The sequence below is a fragment of the Leguminivora glycinivorella genome, chromosome 17 (assembly GCF_023078275.1).
Source record: "Leguminivora glycinivorella isolate SPB_JAAS2020 chromosome 17, LegGlyc_1.1, whole genome shotgun sequence".
NCBI classification, from domain to species: Eukaryota; Metazoa; Arthropoda; class Insecta; order Lepidoptera; family Tortricidae; genus Leguminivora; species Leguminivora glycinivorella.
The window spans coordinates 816,060-838,529 of NC_062987.1; the positions used below are offsets into that span (position 1 = coordinate 816,060).

The 22,470-nt window shown below is 40.5% G+C and overlaps 1 protein-coding gene and 1 long non-coding RNA gene across 2 annotated transcripts; one reads left to right on the forward strand and one right to left on the reverse strand.

Annotated features, from left to right (window-relative positions):
• Positions 1-13,406: 13,406 nt before the first annotated feature.
• On the forward strand, positions 13,407-21,168 carry LOC125235502. Its single transcript, XM_048142073.1, has 2 exons — positions 13,407-14,363; positions 20,779-21,168. Exons 1-2 carry the CDS (start codon positions 13,565-13,567, stop codon positions 20,790-20,792), a joined length of 813 nt encoding a protein of 270 aa, XP_047998030.1. The 5' UTR covers positions 13,407-13,564; the 3' UTR covers positions 20,793-21,168.
• Positions 18,896-20,279, reverse strand: LOC125235503. Its single transcript, XR_007178096.1, has 2 exons — positions 19,561-20,279; positions 18,896-19,473 (listed from the first exon to the last, which is right to left on the reverse strand). It is a non-coding gene; the product is annotated as an uncharacterized LOC125235503 (long non-coding RNA).
• Positions 21,169-22,470: the final 1,302 nt, after the last annotated feature.

The window sequence follows — 22,470 nt, forward strand, 5'->3', positions numbered from 1 at the left end:
TCTGTAGCGGCGAATACGGCTTGCCCATGCATAGACTTTCTGCTTCAGGAAGTCGATGCGCTCTGTGACATTGGCCAAATAGTCGCGGGGCCTGATGTCCGTCCCCGCGAACGCCTGGTTCACAAAGCGCATTACTCGGGGGCGATTATTACCCCCTCTGAAGCTTTACAATGAGAGTCCTAAACGAGTTGATACGACGCTCGATCCGTACTTGCCATGCAGGGACACCTCCGACGGTCCTAGCTGCAGGGTCAGCGTCCGGAAACTTGACTCGAGCAACACGGCACGCCGCGATGGCTCCGCAGTACATGATCGAGTGTGTATCATCTAGGTCTTTACTAGTCCGTATAAATGGCTCTAGTAAAGCGTTTAAGGCTCCCATTAACGCTAGATTGCGTCTATTCATAGGCAGACGTGGTAATCGTGGCCTAGGATTGTTTGTGGAGCGATACTGCGTAATCGCCTCTTCCAAAGACCTCCTCAGTTGCTCATTAGCAGGCTCACTCACGCTCTGACTCGCGAAGTCCCCGCCGTCGTTACCGGAATCAACCCGCGGCGCCTCCGGTGCCAGGTCGGGTTCGGGCACCGGGTCCGGCGACATGGCGGGCAAATCCCGCCCCGAGGCGGGGTCCGCGCGAGCAGCGAGAGCCTCCTGGCGAAGCCGATCAAGTGTGGCGTCATCCAACCGCTTTGACCGCTGAATGACGCGCACCTGATCCGATCATTATCATTATCATTATCACCTTAGATGAGTTCGGTGACACGTCCAAAAATTCTTAATTACGCATACTATGTTCGGTAAATATTGATTTATTCATATAAACTTTATTGCAAAATTTAAAACAAAAGTAGGTACAAATGGCGGACTTAATGCCTAAATATTCATACGTACAAAATTATATTTTTGTGTAAAATAAATAAATAATAAAACTATATTTATTTTAATATATTGCAATATCAAGGTCTTTTAACTAAATGTCATCAAATATGAGAGAAAAATAATATTATTTTCAAATAACGCAATGCATCATGAAACGGAAAATACTAGGGGCGGACGTTTCGTTTCATAAAATCGTTGTTTATTTAACGGTAACATAATTTTTCTCTTGTATTTCATTATAGTTTTTGAATCTTTTTTATTATTTTTCGACAAACAGTAAATTATTTTCAAAAATATTTTGCAAATATAGTATGCGCAATTCAGAATTTTGGGAAGTGTCAACTAACTCATCTTAGGTGAAAAATAGTATAAGTATATATATATAATGTTCGCGCAGCGTACTGCCGCTTCATGTGAAGTAGTTCACGATGACGGGAGACACTTTCGTCTCAAAACAAAAGAGAATCTCACCATAGTTTTGAAACAGAACGGGCCTACAAAACGGAACTCATTATGGTGGTAACGATAATAACGTTACCACCGTTAATGATTTACCAAATTTAATTAAACGCTGTAACACAATGTTGGCAGATTGTTGATTGTATCAGGGGCGGCTCACTCCGCGATTCTATCGCCGCGCTACAAGTACATGCCGGCGGCCGCGAGTTCGCGGCCTAATCAGGGGTGGCGCGTGTTCTCACGGAACGCACGTTCGCACTTTCTAATGTTACTTTACGTCGCGAGTTTTTTTTAAGGTTCATATGCTATGTCCGCGTGTGGAATGGCTAATAATGCTTAGTTAAATAGATATCATGAATAAAATAAATACCATAGGACATGTTTACACAGATCTACTATTGATTAAGTCCCCTGAAAAGATTCAATAAGGCTTAATAAGGCTTGTGATGTTGGAACTTAAACAAAAATATATAAATACCATATATATATACCAAGAAAATACCCAAGACTTGAATATAATAGTATAACATTTTATCTGAGTATTAAATCGTTTTAATCCGTAGGCAACCCTATCGCCGGGCGCCGCGCACGTGCGGCTCGTTTCTTTGTTAGAATTTTGTAGGTATTTAAAAAGGCGGCATGTCGTGAACATCAAAGCAGTGGGCCTTCTGTACTTGTACTATTATATATTCTGTGATTGTATTGAAATTCCGCCTACGTGGTCGTGGATAAACATTTGCGAGGAAACTTACTAATATTAATGAAATAATGATATTATGTTTCATATTACTGGTGGAAAATATTTCAAATAACATTATTGCGTAATAATAGAACACGTAGAATCCCTTTGGACGATTTAGTATTATAATAATAAGCAGCTGAGCGCATGCGTTCCTTGTGCGTATTATGGGGCTCGCACTGAGAGACAACAAAATATTTATATACGTGAATAAAGACTTTTTTGGTTCGCTCGTACATTGTGATGGTGATATTGACCGGGACGTGAAAAATCGGATTAACACTGGATGAATGAAATGGCGACAGGTAACGGGAACTATTTGCGACGCCCGGATGCCTCTCCGTTTGAAGGGAAAAACATTCTAACAAACAGTGATAGGACTCATTAGAACCTGACAGGTAAGCATGGTCGCGCGATAAATGATAGAACATCCTGCCGTCCCTATCGCACTATTTGTAAGTGCGATAGGGACGGCCAGGTGATTTATCATTTATCGCGCGAACAAGCTTATACGCCTGTCGTCATGTATGAACCAGTGTTAGGCCCTAAAGGTGACGGATGAAAAGAGATTGCATGTAGCAGAGATGAGAAAGTTAAGGTTCATATGTAAAGTGACAAGAGTAGATAGAATATAACAGAGAAAGTAAGGATAAAGCGCATAAAGGTGGTTTTCCACTGGCATGGCGTGAATGGGCAGAGCGGGGAGGGAATTGAAATTCGTATGGCAATTTTTATTTCTCGCCCAGCGCATTTTCGGTGGAAATAGTAAAGATTGACGAGGATGTATTGCTTCCGATTTAAAGTATAAATTTACTCTGATGGTAGTTTTCCACCGGCAGGGCGAGGCGAGAAGTGGCTTAGGCGGTTGGCACACTGGCGACGCGTCTGCTCGCATTGCTGGCGCTTACAAAATTCACAAAAATAAACTTATCGACGTCGACATCTATTGTGCCTACCTACGTCATACTCGCACTAAAATCCCGTCCAGACCTGTGGAGCTCGGTGTGCCATAGGTACCCTGCGGCACGCAACGCGCCTCCAGTGATGTACAATAAGACTTGGATTATGTTTCAACATTAAACGAACGAATCCGCCTTCTTCAGTTTTCCGTGATCATGATGCATGCAACTGCGTCGAACTATCGGGAGCTCGACGGTCTATAGACCGTGATTACCTGTTTGATTTTTGTCGAGCTCCCGATAGTTCGACGCAGTTGCATGCATCATGATCACGGAATATATACCAGTAAATATAAGTCTAATGAAAATAACCATGAATCATTCAACACTCTCATTAAACGAACAAACTTAAAACTATTTAACACATATTAATACAATTATATATACCTGCATAAGAGGCAGCCCAAACTCACTATATTTACTACAGAAGTAAACACAACTTTACACAAGCTATATATATAACTAGCTTTTACCCGCGGCTTCGCCCGCGTAATAAAAGTATTCTTATTGAAACGTTTACAAAAAATAAGATTTTCATTTGGATCCGTAGGTTTCTTTGTAGGTACATCTGTCCGCGATTATTTCGATTAAGGTAAAACGGGGCAATTCTCGACTGGGGGGGGGGCATTGTAACTGATCTATTTGCTGTACGGTCAGCCAAGAAAGTGGTTTCCCACTTTTCGACTCTATTGATCGAAAAGTGGTAAACCACTTTTTTGGCTGACTGTACCTTACACATATTACTATTGTTTTAAAAGAAATTCTTGCAATGATTGTAGAATTGTTACACAGCGACCACAGCGTAGGTAGTAGGTACGAATATGTATGTATTTTACCTATATAAATATTTATACTGGGGAAACTTCATACAACCCACATAGCCAGTATCTCGACGCTATAGTCGGTAGGGTAAAAAGTACTTCCTTGCATTATCGCTTACATTTTTTTCCATTTTGCTTATACTTATTGCAAACGTAAACATATAAAAGGCAAGCAAACAACGATCTTCTTACAGCACATTGAATGTAATAGTTATTACGGAAATACGGATGCAGGATACTCGCCGATGCCTACTTACTAATCCCTTCCCACTGAGCCACCTGCATTTTACACTGCCTAGATATCGATTGCCGACCGATTATTCCGACCCCAATCCCTATTCTTATCCCCGTCCCTATCTCTATCCTTGTCCCCGTCCCCGTCCCCGTCCCGTCCCGTCCCGTCCCGTCCCGTCCCGTCCCGTCCCGTCCCTGTCCCCGTCCCTATCCCTATCCCTAACCCTAACCCTATCCCGTCCCCGTCCCTGTCCCTGTCCCTGTCCCTGTCCTTGCCCCTGTCAAATTATCATGCTAGGAGGTGAACTTTGAAAAATCCTTTCTTAGTGCTCCTCTAAGGAACTTCCGTGTCAATTTGAAATCTCTTGAACCAGAAGTAAAGATGAAAACTAAAGCTATACTTATGGCTATTTTGGATATTTTAACCCCATTGCACAACAACAGGGGAGAAAATCTTTTTTCCACGTCATTAGATTTTAAAATCGTTGTATTTATTGTGATCAGCGACCCGATAAACCATAAAAACGATACCTATATTGTGTTTTTGACTTTACCCCCTTTGCACCCCTTTAGGGGTCAAATTTTCAAAAAACCAGAAACATGTATTTAGTCATATGTCTTTAGGAATCCTCCTGTGAAGTTTCGAATAAAATAGTCAAACTAATCTTGTTTCCCCATACAAACTTTGAACCCCCATTTCACCCTTTTAAGAGGAGAATTTTGAAAAATCCTTTCTTAGTGCTCCTCTACACCATATAAGGAACCTATGTGCCAAATTTGATATCTCTAGGACCAGCGGTTTCGGCTGTGTGTTGATATATTATGTCAGTTAGTCAGTCAGTCAGTTTCTTCTTTTATATATTTTTTGATATTTAAACCCAATTGCACTACAACAGGGGAGAAGGTATTTTACTTCCGCCTCGTTAGATTTTAAAAACGTTGTATTTATCGTGATCAGCGACCCAATAAACCGTAAAAACGATACCCATATTAGTTTTGAATTTATCACCCCCTTTTCACCCTTTTAGGGGTTAAATTTTCAAAAACCTGAAACACGTCTTTATTAGTCATATGTTTTTAGGATCCCTCCTGTGAAGTTTCGAATAAAACAGTGAAACTAACATTGTTTCCCCATACAAACTTTAAACCCCCATTTGACCCCCATAGGAGGCGAATTTTGAAAAATCCTTTCTTAGTGCTCCTCTACACTATATAAGGAACCTACGTGCCAAATTTGAAATCTCTAGGACCAGCGGTTTCGGCTGTGCGTTGATATGTCAGTCAGTCAGTCAATATCTTCTTTTATATATTTTTTTGAGATTTAAACCCTATTGCACCACAACAGGGGAGAAGGTATTTCACTTCCGCCTCGTTAGGTTTTAAAAACGTTGTATTTATCGTGATCAGCGACCTGATAAACCATAAAAACGATACCCATATTGATTTTTTGACTTTATCACCCCCTTTTCACCATTTTAGGGGTTAAATTTTCAAAAAACCTGAAACACGTATTCAGTCATATGTCTTAAGGAATCTTTCTGTGAAGTTTCAAATAAAATAGGCAAACTAATCTTGTTTCCCCATACAAACTTTGAACCCCCATTTGACCCCCTTAGGAGGTGAATTTTAAAAATTCCTTTCTTAGTGCTCCTCTACACTATATAAGGAACCTACGTGCCAAATTTGAAATCTCTAGGACCAGCGGTTTCGGCTGTGCGTTGATATGTCAGTCAGTCAGTCAATATCTTCTTTTATATATTTTTTTGAGATTTAAACCCTATTGCACCACAACAGGGGAGAAGGTATTTCACTTCCGCCTCGTTAGGTTTTAAAAACGTTGTATTTATCGTGATCAGCGACCTGATAAACCATAAAAACGATACCCATATTGATTTTTTGACTTTATCACCCCCTTTTCACCATTTTAAGGGTTAAATTTTCAAAAAACCTGAAACACGTATTCAGTCATATGTCTTTAGGAATCCTCCTGTGAAGTTTCGAATAAAATAGTCAAACTAATCTTGTTTCCCCATACAAACTTTGAACCCCCATTTCACCCTTTTAAGAGGAGAATTTTGAAAAATCCTTTCTTAGTGCTCCTCTACACCATATAAGGAACCTATGTGCCAAATTTGATATCTCTAGGACCAGCGGTTTCGGCTGTGTGTTGATATATTATGTCAGTTAGTCAGTCAGTCAGTTTCTTCTTTTATATATTTTTTGATATTTAAACCCAATTGCACTACAACAGGGGAGAAGGTATTTTACTTCCGCCTCGTTAGATTTTAAAAACGTTGTATTTATCGTGATCAGCGACCCAATAAACCGTAAAAACGATACCCATATTAGTTTTGAATTTATCACCCCCTTTTCACCCTTTTAGGGGTTAAATTTTCAAAAAACCTGAAACACGTATTCAGTCATATGTCTTTAGGAATCCTCCTGTGAAGTTTCGAATAAAACAGTGAAACTAACATTGTTTCCCCATACAAACTTTGAACCCCCATTTGACCCCCTTAGGAGGCGAATTTTGAAAAATCCTTTCTTAGTGCTCCTCTACACTATATAAGGAACCTACGTGCCAAATTTGAAATCTCTAGGACCAGCGGTTTCGGCTGTGCGTTGATATGTCAGTCAGTCAGTCAATATCTTCTTTTATATATTTTTTTGAGATTTAAACCCTATTGCACCACAACAGGGGAGAAGGTATTTCACTTCCGCCTCGTTAGGTTTTAAAAACGTTGTATTTATCGTGATCAGCGACCTGATAAACCATAAAAACGATACCCATATTGATTTTTTGACTTTATCACCCCCTTTTCACCATTTTAGGGGTTAAATTTTCAAAAAACCTGAAACACGTATTCAGTCATATGTCTTAAGGAATCTTTCTGTGAAGTTTCGAATAAAATAGGCAAACTAATCTTGTTTCCCCATACAAACTTTGAACCCCCATTTGACCCCCTTAGGAGGTGAATTTTAAAAATTCCTTTCTTAGTGCTCCTCTACACTATATAAGGAACCTACGTGCCAAATTTGAAATCTCTAGGACCAGCGGTTTCGGCTGTGCGTTGATATGTCAGTCAGTCAGTCAGCTTCTTCTTTTATATATTTAGATTAAATAAAAAAAAAGCGTGTTACAAAACACGGAGAAACTAAAAAGCCAAAAATAATAAACCTTCGAATTCAGATTTCTTATCGGATTGCAATAATCTAAACATTCAAATTATAAACAAATCAATTATTTTTGTAGTCGGTACCAGACCTGTTCGTCGCCTTGCTATTTCCTGTTTGCCCCACCCAACCATACGCAGGCTGGCCCCGACTCCAAAAATAATTGATTTGTTTATAATTTGGATGTTTAGATTATTGCAATCCGATAAGAAATCTGAATTCGAAGGTTTATTATTTTTGGCTTTTTAGTTTCTCCGTGTTTTGTAACACGCTTTTTTTGAAGGCGGTTTTATTTTTTGTTAAAAAGTTAATTTATTTGTTGATTTTTAGTGGTTCCTACGTTCCTAGTGATATTATATGTATCAGTCCGAATATATGTACAGTAGTGAAAGAATTATCCTTTAACTCCTAACCGTTGAGGAGTTGACCTTCCATCATCAGCTCAGCCACATAAAATTATTACCATCAGGCGTAAATACTGGTGTACCTTTGAAAAATACACTAAGAACATTACATGTGCCTATAACATTTGAAGAGTTCCCTCGATTTCTCCAAGATCCCATCATCAGACCCCGACTTGGTGCCAATGGGACCATCTCGGGGTTATACCCGTTCGATCAAAAAAAAAATTTTGAAAATCGGTCCACGATTCTCGGAGATATCGAGTAACATACATACAAAAAAAAAATAAAAAAAAAAAACATTCAGTCGAATTGAGAACCTCCTCCTTTTTTGAAGTCGGTTAAAAACTTCAGATACAATCTATTTGCCTTTCCCGGCAGAGAAAATTTTCCTGCAAAAACAAAAGGCGCGTGACAAGATTTTTTCTCAGCGGCCAGTGCGCGCTGCGGCTGCAACATGCAGGTTTTCATTGCTACAAGTGATATTCGGCCATACATTTTTCGGCAATAAATAAGAGAACCCTTTCGTAGCTATCTATCTCTATCGCTCGCGATTGGCGCGACAGTGCCCGACTGCATTTCGGCTACGGGGTCTGGTCAGTTCTACAGTACTGTGCTCCGTGCTGTCGCACTTACAACACCAAAAAAATATGCCCGTTTATTCCTAAGCAGAATTATTCTTGTTTACTATACTAATGTGAACTAATCCATACCTACTAGTGACTATCTAGCTACAATTACACTTATTAGGTACGTTTAAATGTAACTTTAATATGTACCTAATGAATTACTAGGAAATAATGGAATTGACGCTTCTATCTTTTCATCATCATATCAGACCTCTATCGCCCACTGCTGAGCATTGGTCTCTCTTCTAGTACGCCACTTCTCCCGGTCCTAGGCTAGCCTCATCCAGTTGGAACCCGACATTTTCCGGATGTCGTCGACCCAACGAGCTAACGGATGCCAGGCACTTCTTACATTTGTTAGCGGCCACCATTCCGTCAACATTTTAGTCCACCTGCCATCACTCTGCCTAGCAACATGTCCTGCTCAACTCCATTTTAGTTTGGTACTTAATAACGACACCTACGTCTTGCACCTTAGCGCGGCGTACCTTTTATTATTGCGGTTTAATTTAATTTCCAATTTATTGACATTTTTTTATTTGTAACTACAGCCACAATATTAAACCCACGCCCAACCACAATCACATACGCTCAATTAATTGGAAATTAAATTAAACCGCAATAGCCAAAAGTGAGAATGACAAAGTACTAACAGGGTGATTAATTAAATGCTCCATTGTTAACACATGGAACCTTGCCGCAACAAAGCGAGTACGTACGTATTGGAAACGTTAAACGTCAAAACGGTTAACAAGCATAAATAACTCAGGCACAGAAGACCAACAATAATACTCGAAAAATACTCGCTGCTAATCTAGAATAATGCGGTATATCAAACATTTTTAGACCAGTAAACACTTTGCAAAATTATAGTTCAAAAAAGTTATATCTACTTTTTTTTTTTTTTTATACTACGTCGGTGGAAAACAAAGTATATGGTCCGCCTGATGGAAAGTGGTCACCGTAACCTATGGAACTCAAGGAGTGTCACATGCGCGTTGCCCACCCATTAGAAACTTGTACACTCCCTTTTGCTGTGTTAAGTACACAGTAAAAAGGAGTGTACAAGTTCCAAGGAGGGTTCGGGTTGCCGACGACTCAACGGACAATAGACGGAACAAATTAGTTCCGTAGGTCCTTCCATCATCAACACACCGTGCACCGCACCCTCGTTGAGCTCTGCTTGTACATAATTATTGTCTTTCTCATGGGAATAATGACGTTAAAGGCTTTGAACGATTCACGGTTATTTTCAAAAACATTATTTTGTAAAACGACGGTTTTAACCGTCGTTTTCCGTGATCATGATGCACGTAAGTGCGTCGAAATATCGGGAGCTCGACAAAAATCAAAAAGGTAATCACGGTCTATATCCCGGTCAATATGTCTGACAATAATGTCTCTTTCGATTCGTTTGAGGAGATCGCGTGCAAAAATTAAAGCATAAAACCGTAAAAAATACTTAATACTTGTACCTACTGTTTTACCGAAATATTATAAAAACCTAACACTTCTATTTGAGACACGCTGGAAATAATCAATAAAGTGGCATATTTTACAAAAATGTTGTAATTCTCATATTATTATTTGAAGCCATCGTATGCAAAAATTAAAGCATAAGACCGTCAAAAACTACTTATAATTATTAAAACTAACTAAGTAATAAATAAAGATCAAATAAAGGTCACGTCAAAAAACTTAACTAAGCTTAGTCTACTAAACTTAATCTAAAACACAACATGTTTAAGTGCCTAAAATATATTTATTTATATGGATACAGGAGCTAAAGATATATGGAGCAGGAGAAGAAGGCTGGGAGAATTTCCGTGCTGAATTGCGATGCTAATCCGGCTGGGCAAGAAAGGAACCAACCCTCTGGTCACCCGTAGCATCAGTGAGACGCTTCGCCAGCTACTTGAAGCACGAGTGTGTTCCGGGTACTCAGCGTCCGAGCGTCTCAAGAGGCTGTCAAGACTTCCACCATTTCCACCCCTAGCGGTCACAAACTTTTCATTTTGTATGTTCACTGACCCACTGTTTCCGTATATCTACTTTTGTACTGGCGCAGTTAAATGAACGTCGAAGGCATGAGAAATGGTTTTTTATCCGAATATTTACTGCGTCGATTTGTTTGCACCTGGATTACTGCTGCCGCGCCATTACTCTTCCTGTTACAAACTACAATACCTGCGTGGTACTGTTTGCACTGGGCATAATACCTTTTGCGGTTGAAATCTGTTTCATATATTACGGTTCCTACAGTGTTTTAGATGGGTACTTAAAAATACGAGTACTGAAAAATACTATGCATGTTAATGATATTCGACAAAACTGTTTCAAATCTATGGCTATTTGCCGCGAAGGCCGAAAGATCCGCTAACCCAATAATTTCGAGAACAAATGGATATCGCAGATTGTTTCGCGAAATTGTTTTTAATATTATCAGCTCTACGAGGTTGAAAAATACAGGCACAACTGTCCTGAATCTGCATCAAAATAGGAATTTTATTTAACCCTTAATCAGATAGAAAACTTTTTATGAGATTTTTGAAAACTAAGAATAGTTTTTAGGTAATTTGGGTGCGTAAATTACGAAAATATACATTACAAAATTTTGGAGTGGGGGGGAAGGGAGGTTTTGTGGTGGGAAATAATTTCCCGTTATCCGGTACGGAATAGCAAAATTATGAATGAAGTGGGAAATAGTTTCCCATTGTTCGATAAGGTTACGAACTTTTTACTAGTCAATTTTAGATGATTTAAAATCTAGTAACTTAGAAATGGAAAATATATTCTGTCGACATAGCAAGGATCATCATCAGAATCATGATATTCGTGATCGGATAAATCAGACAAATCAGCTAAGTTCTCAAGAGTTTCTTCTATATCCTTTTTTGTAAGTTGTGTTCGTAATGTTTTCTTATTATATTTTTAGTAAATCATTTTGTCTTCACTAAAAATTAATAGAAATAAAATAAATAGAAACAAATAAAAAAACGGAAAACAAAAAAAGCCCATTTTCAAAAAGTAAAAGTCGAGAATACACACTGGGAAATATATTACCACTTGATTAAAACCTACCAAAATCGTGAGTTCAGGCACGAACACTGGGAAATATTTTCCCACTTACTAAAACCTTAAAATCTTGGCTAATTAATATCGTTATAACAATTCTCTTTAAGCAGAGCACAGGGAAAATAAGTCTAGTTTATGATAGTGTTAATTGTATGCACTTAACAGATTTTTTTTTCGTACTTAGCCTCAAAACACTAAAAAAACTCTTGTTATCACGCAAAAAATCATGACAACTGACTTTGACTTTGACGTGTGGTCACAAATGGTTGCCATTAGAAAAGTCTTGCCTTTTTTCAAATTCAAAGTGTTACTAAGATTTTCAATCTGTATGATTCGTATCGCTCAGTGGTGCCATTAAAAAGATAAAAAATATTTTGTGGTGAATGACGAAGTGGGAAATAATTTCCCGTTATCTGATTAAGGGTTAAATCGGAATTCTAAAAACGAACTAAAGTGCCTATGTCAATGTCACAATTTTCATGCATGACATATAAACGTGCAGTGACACTGAAATACCATCTATCCAAGAAAAACGTCCCGCCACTTTGTAGTGTAAGCGTCCCAAAAATAGATAGTCGGAAGGAATAAATTGCAAGTTATTTTCCGGACCGCCGCCCGTATTGACGTTGACGCTCACATAAATCTTTGTGGAAATAATTAAACGAAATCGCCAGCTAGACACTTTTGAAGGGACGCGACTAGAAATTGAAGGCAATTTTCGGTGGCGGCGGTTTGTGAAATTAGGGAGATTGGAAAATTATAAATATAATATCCTAATATTACGCGACGTAAAACATGTATTGAAAACTAAAATAAGCTATTATTTAGTGTATAATTTTTACTAAGTATATATTCCCAAAGTCCTGAGATAAGCACTAATTCTAAAGATTCAAGTTAAGTTAAGACTCTCTTTCTTGAAGTTACATGAACATCAAAATCATCAAATGAAACAAAATAACAAAATTAATAATAATTATTCTCTCTTATATTTTTGGATAATGAAACTTGATTCGGCATAAAAGTGATCAAGATACCTTTTAGCACGAATATAAAAATAGCACGAAGTCTGTGCAAAAGAAAACCTAAGTCAAAAGTTAATAAAGTAGTTAAAAGTTTCAATTTGAAGTGCAAGTTTGTAGCTTTAAAACCGGCCAAGAGCGTGTCAGGCCACGCTCAGAGTAGGGTTCAGTAGTTTCCCGTATAAAAGTTAGAGGGGGGGGCGACGCATTTTTTTAAACTTTTGGAGCGATGTTTTCCGAAAATATTAACAATATCACAAAATTATTTTCCCCTATTCCTTTTTAACCGTCGCCTCATATCTCTCAAGAAGGGCGGTTATCAAGTCGTCTGTATATTTTTAACCGCCTTCCAAATCTCAAAGGAAGGGGTTCTCAATTCGTCTGTATTTTTTTTTAATGTTTGTTCCTCGATATCTCCGTCGTTACTGGACCGATTTAGAAATTTTTTTTTTGATTGAATGTATATGCATACAGATTGGTCCCATTTTTCTCAGAACCCAGTTCTGGTGGTGGGATCCTGGAGAAATCGAGGGAACTCCTCAAATCTGAAAGGCATACATATGGTGATTTTTGTGTTTTTAAAGGAACAGCATGCATTTACGTACGGAACAGTGACATTTGGTGCAGTGGAACTCCTGATGATGGTCAGAATGGAACTCCTCAAATCTGAACGGCACACTTATAGTGACTTTGGTATTTTTATAAGAACTGCATGCACTTACGTCCAGAACAGTGACATTTGGTGCAGTGGAAGTGCTGATGACGGTCAGAACGGAACTCCTCAAATGTGAACGGCACGCTTATAGTGACTTTGGTATTTTTATAAGAACAGCATACCCTTACGTCCAGAACAGTGACATTTGGTGCAGTGGAACTCCTGATAATGGTCAGAACGGAACTCCTCAAATCTGAACGGCACGCTTATAGTGACTTTGGTATTTTTATAAGAACAGCATGCACTTACGTCCAGAATAGCGACATTTGTGTTATGTTTTCATATAGAGGGTAGTTGTAACCCATGTCAGTCTGTGTCCGAGCATTAAACGTAGCACATCAGTGTTCTATAAATCTGGAGTTTTCTTTAGAAACCTACGTCTAGAACACAGCAATTGGCGACGAGATCGATATCTACGTGTGCAGAGAACGTTTTTTTTCAATTAATTGGTTGGAAAAAATGACTACATCAAGTGCAAATGTAATGTTCGGCGGCAGTCTCAATTTTGACCATCGGATTCACGAATGGAGTATCTTCAGGAGCAGATTGTTTCAATTCTGCACTGTTAATGATATTACGGAAACAACAGACAAGTCAGAAGTGAAACGCCGTGCCGTGTTATTGTCGGCCTTATCGGAAGATACCTACCGCATTCTTCGAGACTTAGTGGCGCCAAAGGAAGTTGACAGCGTAGAATACAAGGTTTTGTTACAACATCTGGATACGCATTTTACGCCAAAGAAGAGTACATTTGCTGAACGCTACACTTTTTATAAGGCTGAACAGCGACCGGGTGAAGAGTTGCCAGATTGGGCCGCACGAGTGCGTAGCCTGGCCCAGTACTGTGGTTTTAAAACGGAGTTGGACAGTGTATTACGCGACAGGTTTGTCTTAGGGTTGGAAAATGTAAAAGAAAAAGAAAAGTTATTTGCCGAGAGCGTTGACACTTTAACGTTTAGCAAGGCATTAGAATTAGCGCAAAGTGTGCGGTGCGCGCGAATAGCGTTGCAAAAAACACAACCCGCGGTACCCGAAACTCCAGTGTTTGCCGTCAACACGTCGCGCGCGCAACGTAACCCTCGTAGTAACTTGGAAAGTTGTGAAGTTTGCGGCTATAAAAATCATACAAAGGATCAGTGTCGTTTTATTAACTATACATGTCAAAAGTGTAAACAAAAAGGACATTTAAAGCGAATGTGTAAAACCAAAGTGCGAAGGAATTATTTTGTAGCAGAGGAGGATGACGATATCATTCAAGGTGAGAGTGTTTACAGTATTGTTACAGTTTATGGTGAACCGATGGTACAGATCGTTACGATAGCGAGCGAGCCTATTAGTTGCGAGATTGACTGTGGGAGCGCAGTGTCACTAATGCCCCACGACATCTACGATAGGTATTTCTCAGAATATGAGTTAAAGTCGCCGAAGCTCGTATTAAGGTGCTATAATAAAAGTAAGCTGGCACTTAAGGGTACCGTTAGCTTACCCGTCACCTACGATGGGGAAACTAACCAGGTTATGTTCTATGTTTGTGTGGAGAGCGAGGATCGACCTACTTTATTGGGGCGCGATTTTTTTAGAGCATTTCGTTTACAAATTTGTAGACAAAACGTTAACAATATAGTAGGAGATGACTTAGGCTCTAAAATCATGACTAAATATTCTAAGTTATTCACAGACGAACTGGGGTGTTTTAATAAATATAAAGTCACTCTTAAGGTTAAACCGGACATGCCATTGAAGTTTTTCAAGCCTCGCCCTGTGCCATTGCCTTTAAAAGGTAAAATAGAAGCTGAGATTCAGCGTTTAGTAGATTTGGGGATCCTTGAGAAAGTAGACCACGCCGATGTCGCTACGCCGATAGTGCCCGTGTTGCGCGCCGACGGAAATATTAGGATCTGTGGGGACTATTCGGTTACGTTAAATAAGGCGTTATATGTTGATAACTATCCGGTTCCACGTATTGAGGATTTGTTTGCTAAGCTATATGGAGGGGAAGAGTTCTCAAAACTTGACCTGTCTAGGGCGTACAATCAGCTGGAATTGGACGAGTCGCGTAACTTAACTTGCATAAATACGCATAAGGGTTTATTTCGCTATAACCGTTTAGTGTTTGGACTCACGAACGCGCCTTATATTTTTCAACAGACGCTTGAAAGCGTACTAGGTGACATAGACGGCGTTTGTATATTTATTGACGATATATTGGTGACCGGAGAAAACCGCGATATTCATATAAAAAGGCTAGAACAGGTTTTAAGTAGGTTAGAGGATGCCGGGTTACGATTAAAACGCGAGAAGTGTGATCTATTTAAAAATCAGTCGAATATCTCGGTTTCATCATTGATAAACACGGATTGCATAAGTCACCAAAGAAAGTTGAAGCCATTTTAAAGTGTACGCCTCCAAAGAATGTTACAGAACTTAAGTCTTTCCTGGGCTTAGTCAATTATTACAGATGTTTTGTGCCTAACACTTCCAGCGTTTTAAAGCCTATTGTAGCACCACTACCGCCACACAACACCATCTGTCGCTAATAGTATCGAACTACGTACACAGCGTTGGGTGCAGCGCAGCCGACGCGCCGACGCATCTGCGCCTTGTATGTTTCCGCGGTGCACCAATAGATGGCGCCAGTGGAAAAAATAGAACACGCTAACGTTTGGTCAACGTAGAAACATGACCCTCCGGCCTCGGTCGGGAATCGTTGAACTTTCGCGGCAGGGAATAGTTCGATGCACGCCTGGTGCCTTAACCGTGTTTAAGCGCTTAGGTGTCTGAGAGCTAATAAACCTTACCTGTTCCCTAGTGCACCTACCCTGGTTAGGTCACCTAGGTCCAGGTAGTGTTCCTAAATTCTAGACTATAGGTCCTTAGTTGTATTAAACTTGTTACCAGTACCGCTCGGCTTTCTCTTCACTTCGCGCCCCCGCCACCCCCGTTCTACAGTGGCGCCCTCCGTGAGGCTAGTCTGCGTGACGTCATCGTGGTGCTACGGGATTTGCTACGACATCGTGCTACGGAGCCTGTGACGTCATTGGCGTGCTACGACCTTCGTGTTGTTACCGTCGCATCACAAGCTACGCTACGCAAGACGACCTATTTAATGAGCGGAAGAGGCGGATCTGCGAAATTGAAGAGTCCAACTTTTGTGGTTACTCGTGCCGGTCGTGTTACAAGTTTCAAGAGAACACCCCCCAAGATGCTATCGCCCGAGCAATTTGCGCAACTATTAGAGAGGATGCCTGTTGCACCACAACCAAACAGGGGGTCGTTCATCTATTGCAAGTACGCATATAGTGGTGAAAAGAATGCCGAGGTTGTGGAAGCGTTTCTCTCTGCAATAAATATTTTCAAACGCTCCGCAGACCTAGGCGACGTGACAGCTTTGAGCGAATTACCTCTTCTACTCAAAGGTGAAGCTGGAGTTTGGTGGTTAGGAGTGAAAAATGAGGTAACTACGTGGTCTGATTTTGAAACTCGTCTGCGAGAGTACTTTGCGCCTGCTCGCGAGCCCTACCAAATATATTTGGATATAACGCAGGAAAAGCAAGCTAAGGGAACGACTACTGATGATTTTGTTAGACGTAAGAGGATGCTGTTTTCCCAGCTCCCTAGTCCAGGTCACAGTGAGACACAGCAACTTGACCTAATATACGGCTTGCTGCGCTTAGACATACGAGATAAGGTTCCGCGCGCAGACATAAAAGATTTCAAGGACTTATCCAAGGCAGCGAAAGCGGCCGAGCTCGTACTAAAGGAAAAGGACGCCGGCGCTGTCCAGACTGTAGTAGAGCCACCAGTTGACATCGCAACCACCACGAAACCTGACATAAAGAAGACTAAATGTAGGTACTGCCGTAATTTTGGGCACTCAGTTGAAAACTGCAGGAAGCTCCAACGAGCCAACGAATTGAAAGAGGGTAACGGTACTGAAACCTCTACTTCAGCGGCAGTGACTCAAGCTCCGTCACTTTCTGCTCCGAGGTTTAAATGTTATGGCTGCGGGGCCCCTGGAGTTGTGAGGACCAACTGCCCAACGTGTCACGCAAACAAGAGCCAGAAACCTCAGCCGGACATCGGGTTTTGTTCGGTAGATGCTGTTATCGACGCCAGGGATCGTCCGGTTATATTTGTTGAAATTGCTGGAATAACCGGTGCAGTGTTCCTGGACACCTGTGCGAAGTCTAGCGTTGCGTCGTATTCACTGTACTGTGAGCTGAAGAAGAAAGGATTCCCGTTCAAGGAGTATGAGGTCGGAATAACGCTCGCTGACGGCGAGTCAAAGCGCCAGATGGTATTGGTTACCCAGGTGCCTGTCAAAATCAATGATCGCACGGTTGTCACAACTCTCCTAGTTTTCCCCGAGTCACGTCGGAACAAAACTTTACTAGGGGTGGGATTCATTCAAGATGCACGCATTGATATCAGCTTAGCACAGAGCACTTGGAACTTCCTTGACGATCCTACTCAGGTATTTGAACTTTACCCGGAAAGTTTCGTCAATTACGACAGTAAGACCACCCTGGCTGTCATGACTCCTGAGCTTCTTCAGTCACCATCTCTACCGGAAGGGAGCAACACGTGCCGCTCATACGGACCACTGATTAAGATTGACGCTCCTTCTCCTCCTAAGAAAAGACCTAAGCCTCGACCGGAGTACCCGGCGAATTACTCTCCCATCCTGGAAGCTCTCTATGAAGACGCAAGAGTCTCGCTACAGGATTACGATGCAGAATGTGATTTGGAGGGTCTCGATGATGCACTGTTCCCATCGACAACATTCTCATCGCTTGACGTCACAGCGTAGGACGGCTGTTGAGAAGGAAATAGGATGACCGCCTCTACCTTCATTGAAGACTGATTCTCTTTAGGTTAAATGTATAAGATGCTACTGTAACAACGCTTCCCAAGAAAGCTACGCCTGCAGTAACCAAACTGTGTGGCAGATCATGTTCCAGCCTACACACAGACTCTACTGATTTATGTCCTACTTGTCGGGACGCCTGCGTGGACATAGGGGGAGAGTTGTAGCACCACTACCGCCACACAACACCATCTGTCGCTAATAGTATCGAACTACGTACACAGCGTTGGGTGCAGCGCAGCCGACGCGCCGACGCATCTGCGCCTTGTATGTTTCCGCGGTGCACCAATAGATGGCGCCAGTGGAAAAAATAGAACACGCTAACGTTTGGTCAACGTAGAAACATGACCCTCCGGCCTCGGTCGGGAATCGTTGAACTTTCGCGGCAGGGAATAGTTCGATGCACGCCTGGTGCCTTAACCGTGTTTAAGCGCTTAGGTGTCTGAGAGCTAATAAACCTTACCTGTTCCCTAGTGCACCTACCCTGGTTAGGTCACCTAGGTCCAGGTAGTGTTCCTAAATTCTAGACTATAGGTCCTTAGTTGTATTAAACTTGTTACCAGTACTCGGCTCGGCTTTCTCTTCACTTCGCGAACAATGTGATAGTGAGCCCCTTATACGCCATGCTCCCGATTACGTTCTACAGTAATCTCAATGAGGTTAAAGCATATGGACATGTTTTCAGTTGAAGGAACGCAATTTTTGGCAATCATTGATGCACACTCTAAATGGTGAAACGGGGCGTTCCCACACCCGGCTCGGGAAAACTGGTGGGAAAGCCTCGATCATCTAAACAAATCTAAACTTAATAAACCTTGCAGACTTGCTCTGCCAAAAAACTTAATAACGAAACGAAACAAGGTGCTACTGGTTATTCTCCTCAAGGATTCAGATTCTAAATGGAATTGGAATAAAACGGTTAGTTGTGACACACAGTTTTATTTCTCTAAATGGACACAATGCAAAGTACAACTTGTAAATCAGCAATAAAGGCTTGAGCTTAGCACCTTAACTAAAATAGCATTGCCAGACGATAGAGCTGGGCCGTGCAAATATGGTTCTGAGTGATTTACAAGCATTGCCTAAAACTGGTTAGTCCCTAAGTATCAGTGCCAACATACATGATAGAAACTAAAATTTACCTAAACTTAGCATTTGCTTCCAGGTAAGAGAAATGCCACCAACCTTCAAGCCAGAAGTTACCGCTGCACATGCAAGCCATCCTTCAGTGAGCCAAAGCGGTCGCCCCAGGCGCGATTATTCAAAAGAGCACCTCCGCAACCAAAGCTTCAGCCTGCGGCAAGCATCCTCTTCACCGATACCCCCTTCGGGTGAAACATTCAAATTGAAGAAACTAAATGAAACTCAAATCTTGAGATCTTGAGAACAATTTTGAAGAGCTCGAAATTTAATCCCAAATAAATTTAAAATCTAAAATCGTAAATAAATTAAATCTGATAAATCGATAAATTGATAAATCAATTAAATAAATCCCAGTCAGCTGAAATAGAAAAAAAAACCTTTATTAGACAATGGAAATGTGGCCTAACCTTATCAATATGAATAATTGATATTCTGGATTGCTTACCAGCTGGAAGTGTAGAAGTCTCATATCTTCCAGCTCTGACATCCCTTCCCGCCACATAATAACATCAGGAGACTGGAAATGGAGACACATGGTCAAGATTTACAAAAACCAAGATCACACAAAGAAATTAAATCAATGTTACTTGAACAAGATTCTACTCACAGTCCATGGACAAAATACAATTCTGAGGACCCTTGAGGCCCTGCAGAAAAGGACTCTTGCTGCTCCATAATTTGGTTTCCTGCTTCACATCATAGATGATCCGCGATATCATAAAGTAGCCACTGGAGGCCTACGACCTGTACCGGAGCCAGCTAACAAGTGAGGAGGAAATGATCTCAAAATCCTCACGACCTTGGGAGGCTTGGGGATACCAAATAGAACGACAACCTCAGCAATCGTTTGCTGTAATAAATTTATATTTACTGAAATATCTAATGTGTAAAATTCCACCTAATTTTCTAACCATATTCTAGCAACTTCCTAATTTATAAATCAAATATTTATTGTAAATTCTAAATTAATTAATATCATGAAAATCATACACATTTCTATATTGGCAACAACCCTTGTTGACAGATGATTCTCATTGGATACAGACCTGTCATCCATATCGATTTCAGTTGCTAGATCAATTAAAGTCCTTGCCATGCGCAAAAACTTATGTTTGAGACAAACCTAAAAACGTCGTTGTACTAAAAATGTGCAATGTCACAATGGGTCGAATGTTTTCTAATGAAATCAACGGAAACAAAAGCGATCATTGATAGGTTGGTAGAAGTAAATAGTAGATTTGGATTAATGCAGGTTTTAGTATCCGATAACGCAGCGAATTTTTGTTCGAAAGAAATGGAAGTTTACTGCGTAGCAAACGGCATAAAACATTTGACTAGCCCCCCCTACCATCCGCAGTCGAACGGCCAAGTAGAAAATAGTATTGGTTTTTTGAAAAGAGGTATAAAAATAATAATGGCGAATAGCAACACGGAGCCTGTCTCCAGGCGAATACATCAGCTGTTATTTAATATAAGAAACTCCGTTCATTGCACAACCGGTTTTTCGCCCGCACAGCTGATGCTTGGGCGCTCGCTCCGCTGTCGTCTCGATCTGTTGCATCGCGATAACGCGTCGCTAGACAACAACTATGACTCATCACACTCACAATCACCTAACATGTCGTTATCATCCGAAGCTAACCAAAATGTTTGTTTTAAACAGATCTCACAAACTAAGAACTATGGAGGGCGGCGCAAGGTGTGTTTTGTGGAAGGAGATCAGGTGTTAGTTAAACATATATTTAGTAACGGAAATAAGCACGTATGGAAAAAAGGTTGTATACAAAAACTTATAGGTAATAAAATGTACTTAGTTCGTATAATAGATTTAAATATATTAGTTAAGAAACATGTAGATCAGTTACTGTTGTATAAAGGTAATAATAGCGTAGGTACTACTAGTGATACCCAAGATATTTCATCTGACCTGGAAATAACAATCAACGAGTCGTTATCTCCAAGTCATGATGCAGTGTCACCTCCAGCGATTGAAGGCCAGACCTCTGACTCAAGTTTAGTTGAAAGTGGAAATAATTTAGATGAGCCTTGCCAGTCGCTGATACCACGGGAAAGTGTACCCCCCGACTCCATAGTCCCGCCTGCTGCCACATCGGTGGCCCAGAATGATGTTTTTCTAGACGGTGAGGCGGAGGGTACCGAGACTCCCTTAGACCCTATGACGCATGCAGATCGTCGTAATATCCGTGCCACTCGCAATCCTAACCCAGTGTACAGATAAATACCTACTATACCTATGTTTGTTAGTGTGTAACCTTTCTAATGTATTAGTATGCTTAGATAGGTCATATTTTAATTTTAATTTTAAGCTTTCTTTACTATTGGTGGAGGAATTGTTATGTTTTCATATAGAGGGTAGTTGTAACCCATGTCAGTCTGTGTCCGAGCATTAAACGTAGCACATCAGTGTTCTATAAATCTGGAGTTTTCTTTAGAAACCTACGTCTAGAACACAGCAATTTGGTGCAGTGGAAGTGCTGATGATGGTCAGAACCGAACTCCTCAAATCTGAACGGCACGTTTATAGTGCCTTTGGTATTTTTATAAGAACAGCATGCACTTACGTCCAGAATAGTGACATTTGGTGCAGTGGAACTGTTGGTGATGGTCAGAACCGAAATACATAATACAACATTCGTAAGTAGCTTTCACCAGAACCCCAAAGGCGGCGGTTTTTTTTTCTTAAAAATTATTTAATACCTATCCAACGATAATATATCACACGTTAGGATTCAAATAAAAACTGTGTTAACGGTCACTGAGATTATCCACGGACGAAGGGACGGACAGACAGACATGGCGAAACTATAAGGGTTCCTAGTTGACTACGGAACCCTAAAAAAGAGAAACAAAACGCTCAACTTCTATCCTGCAACTTTCCTGGAAATTTCTTCAAGAATCGGCATTGGCACCTCTACAATATTAGATTAAGTAAGTATCATGCAAACAAGCATACGGTCTGCCTGATTGTAAGCAGCCAGCTTATGGACGCTTGCAGTCATTTAAAAGTGTATTTACTATCCGAATGTCGTGGTCGACTTAAATGACATTTTCGCTACGTTGGATACTTAAGAAAGTTATCCTTCGACTTCCAGTCAGTGAGCGATCTTGAACTTCTGTTTAAACCTTAATTGGGCTTCAGTTTACCTTATGTCTAAAATTATCAATAAACGGAATTAATTTGACACTGTTATTTTATCCGCGTAGCCTCTAACTATTATCCTAATTCTAAGTAAAACGGAAACTAAACCTTCATAAACCGGTAAATTTGTTTATTGACACAGGATCAGAGTTCTTGTAAACGATAAATATTATCGTTTCATTGATGGACGTCCGA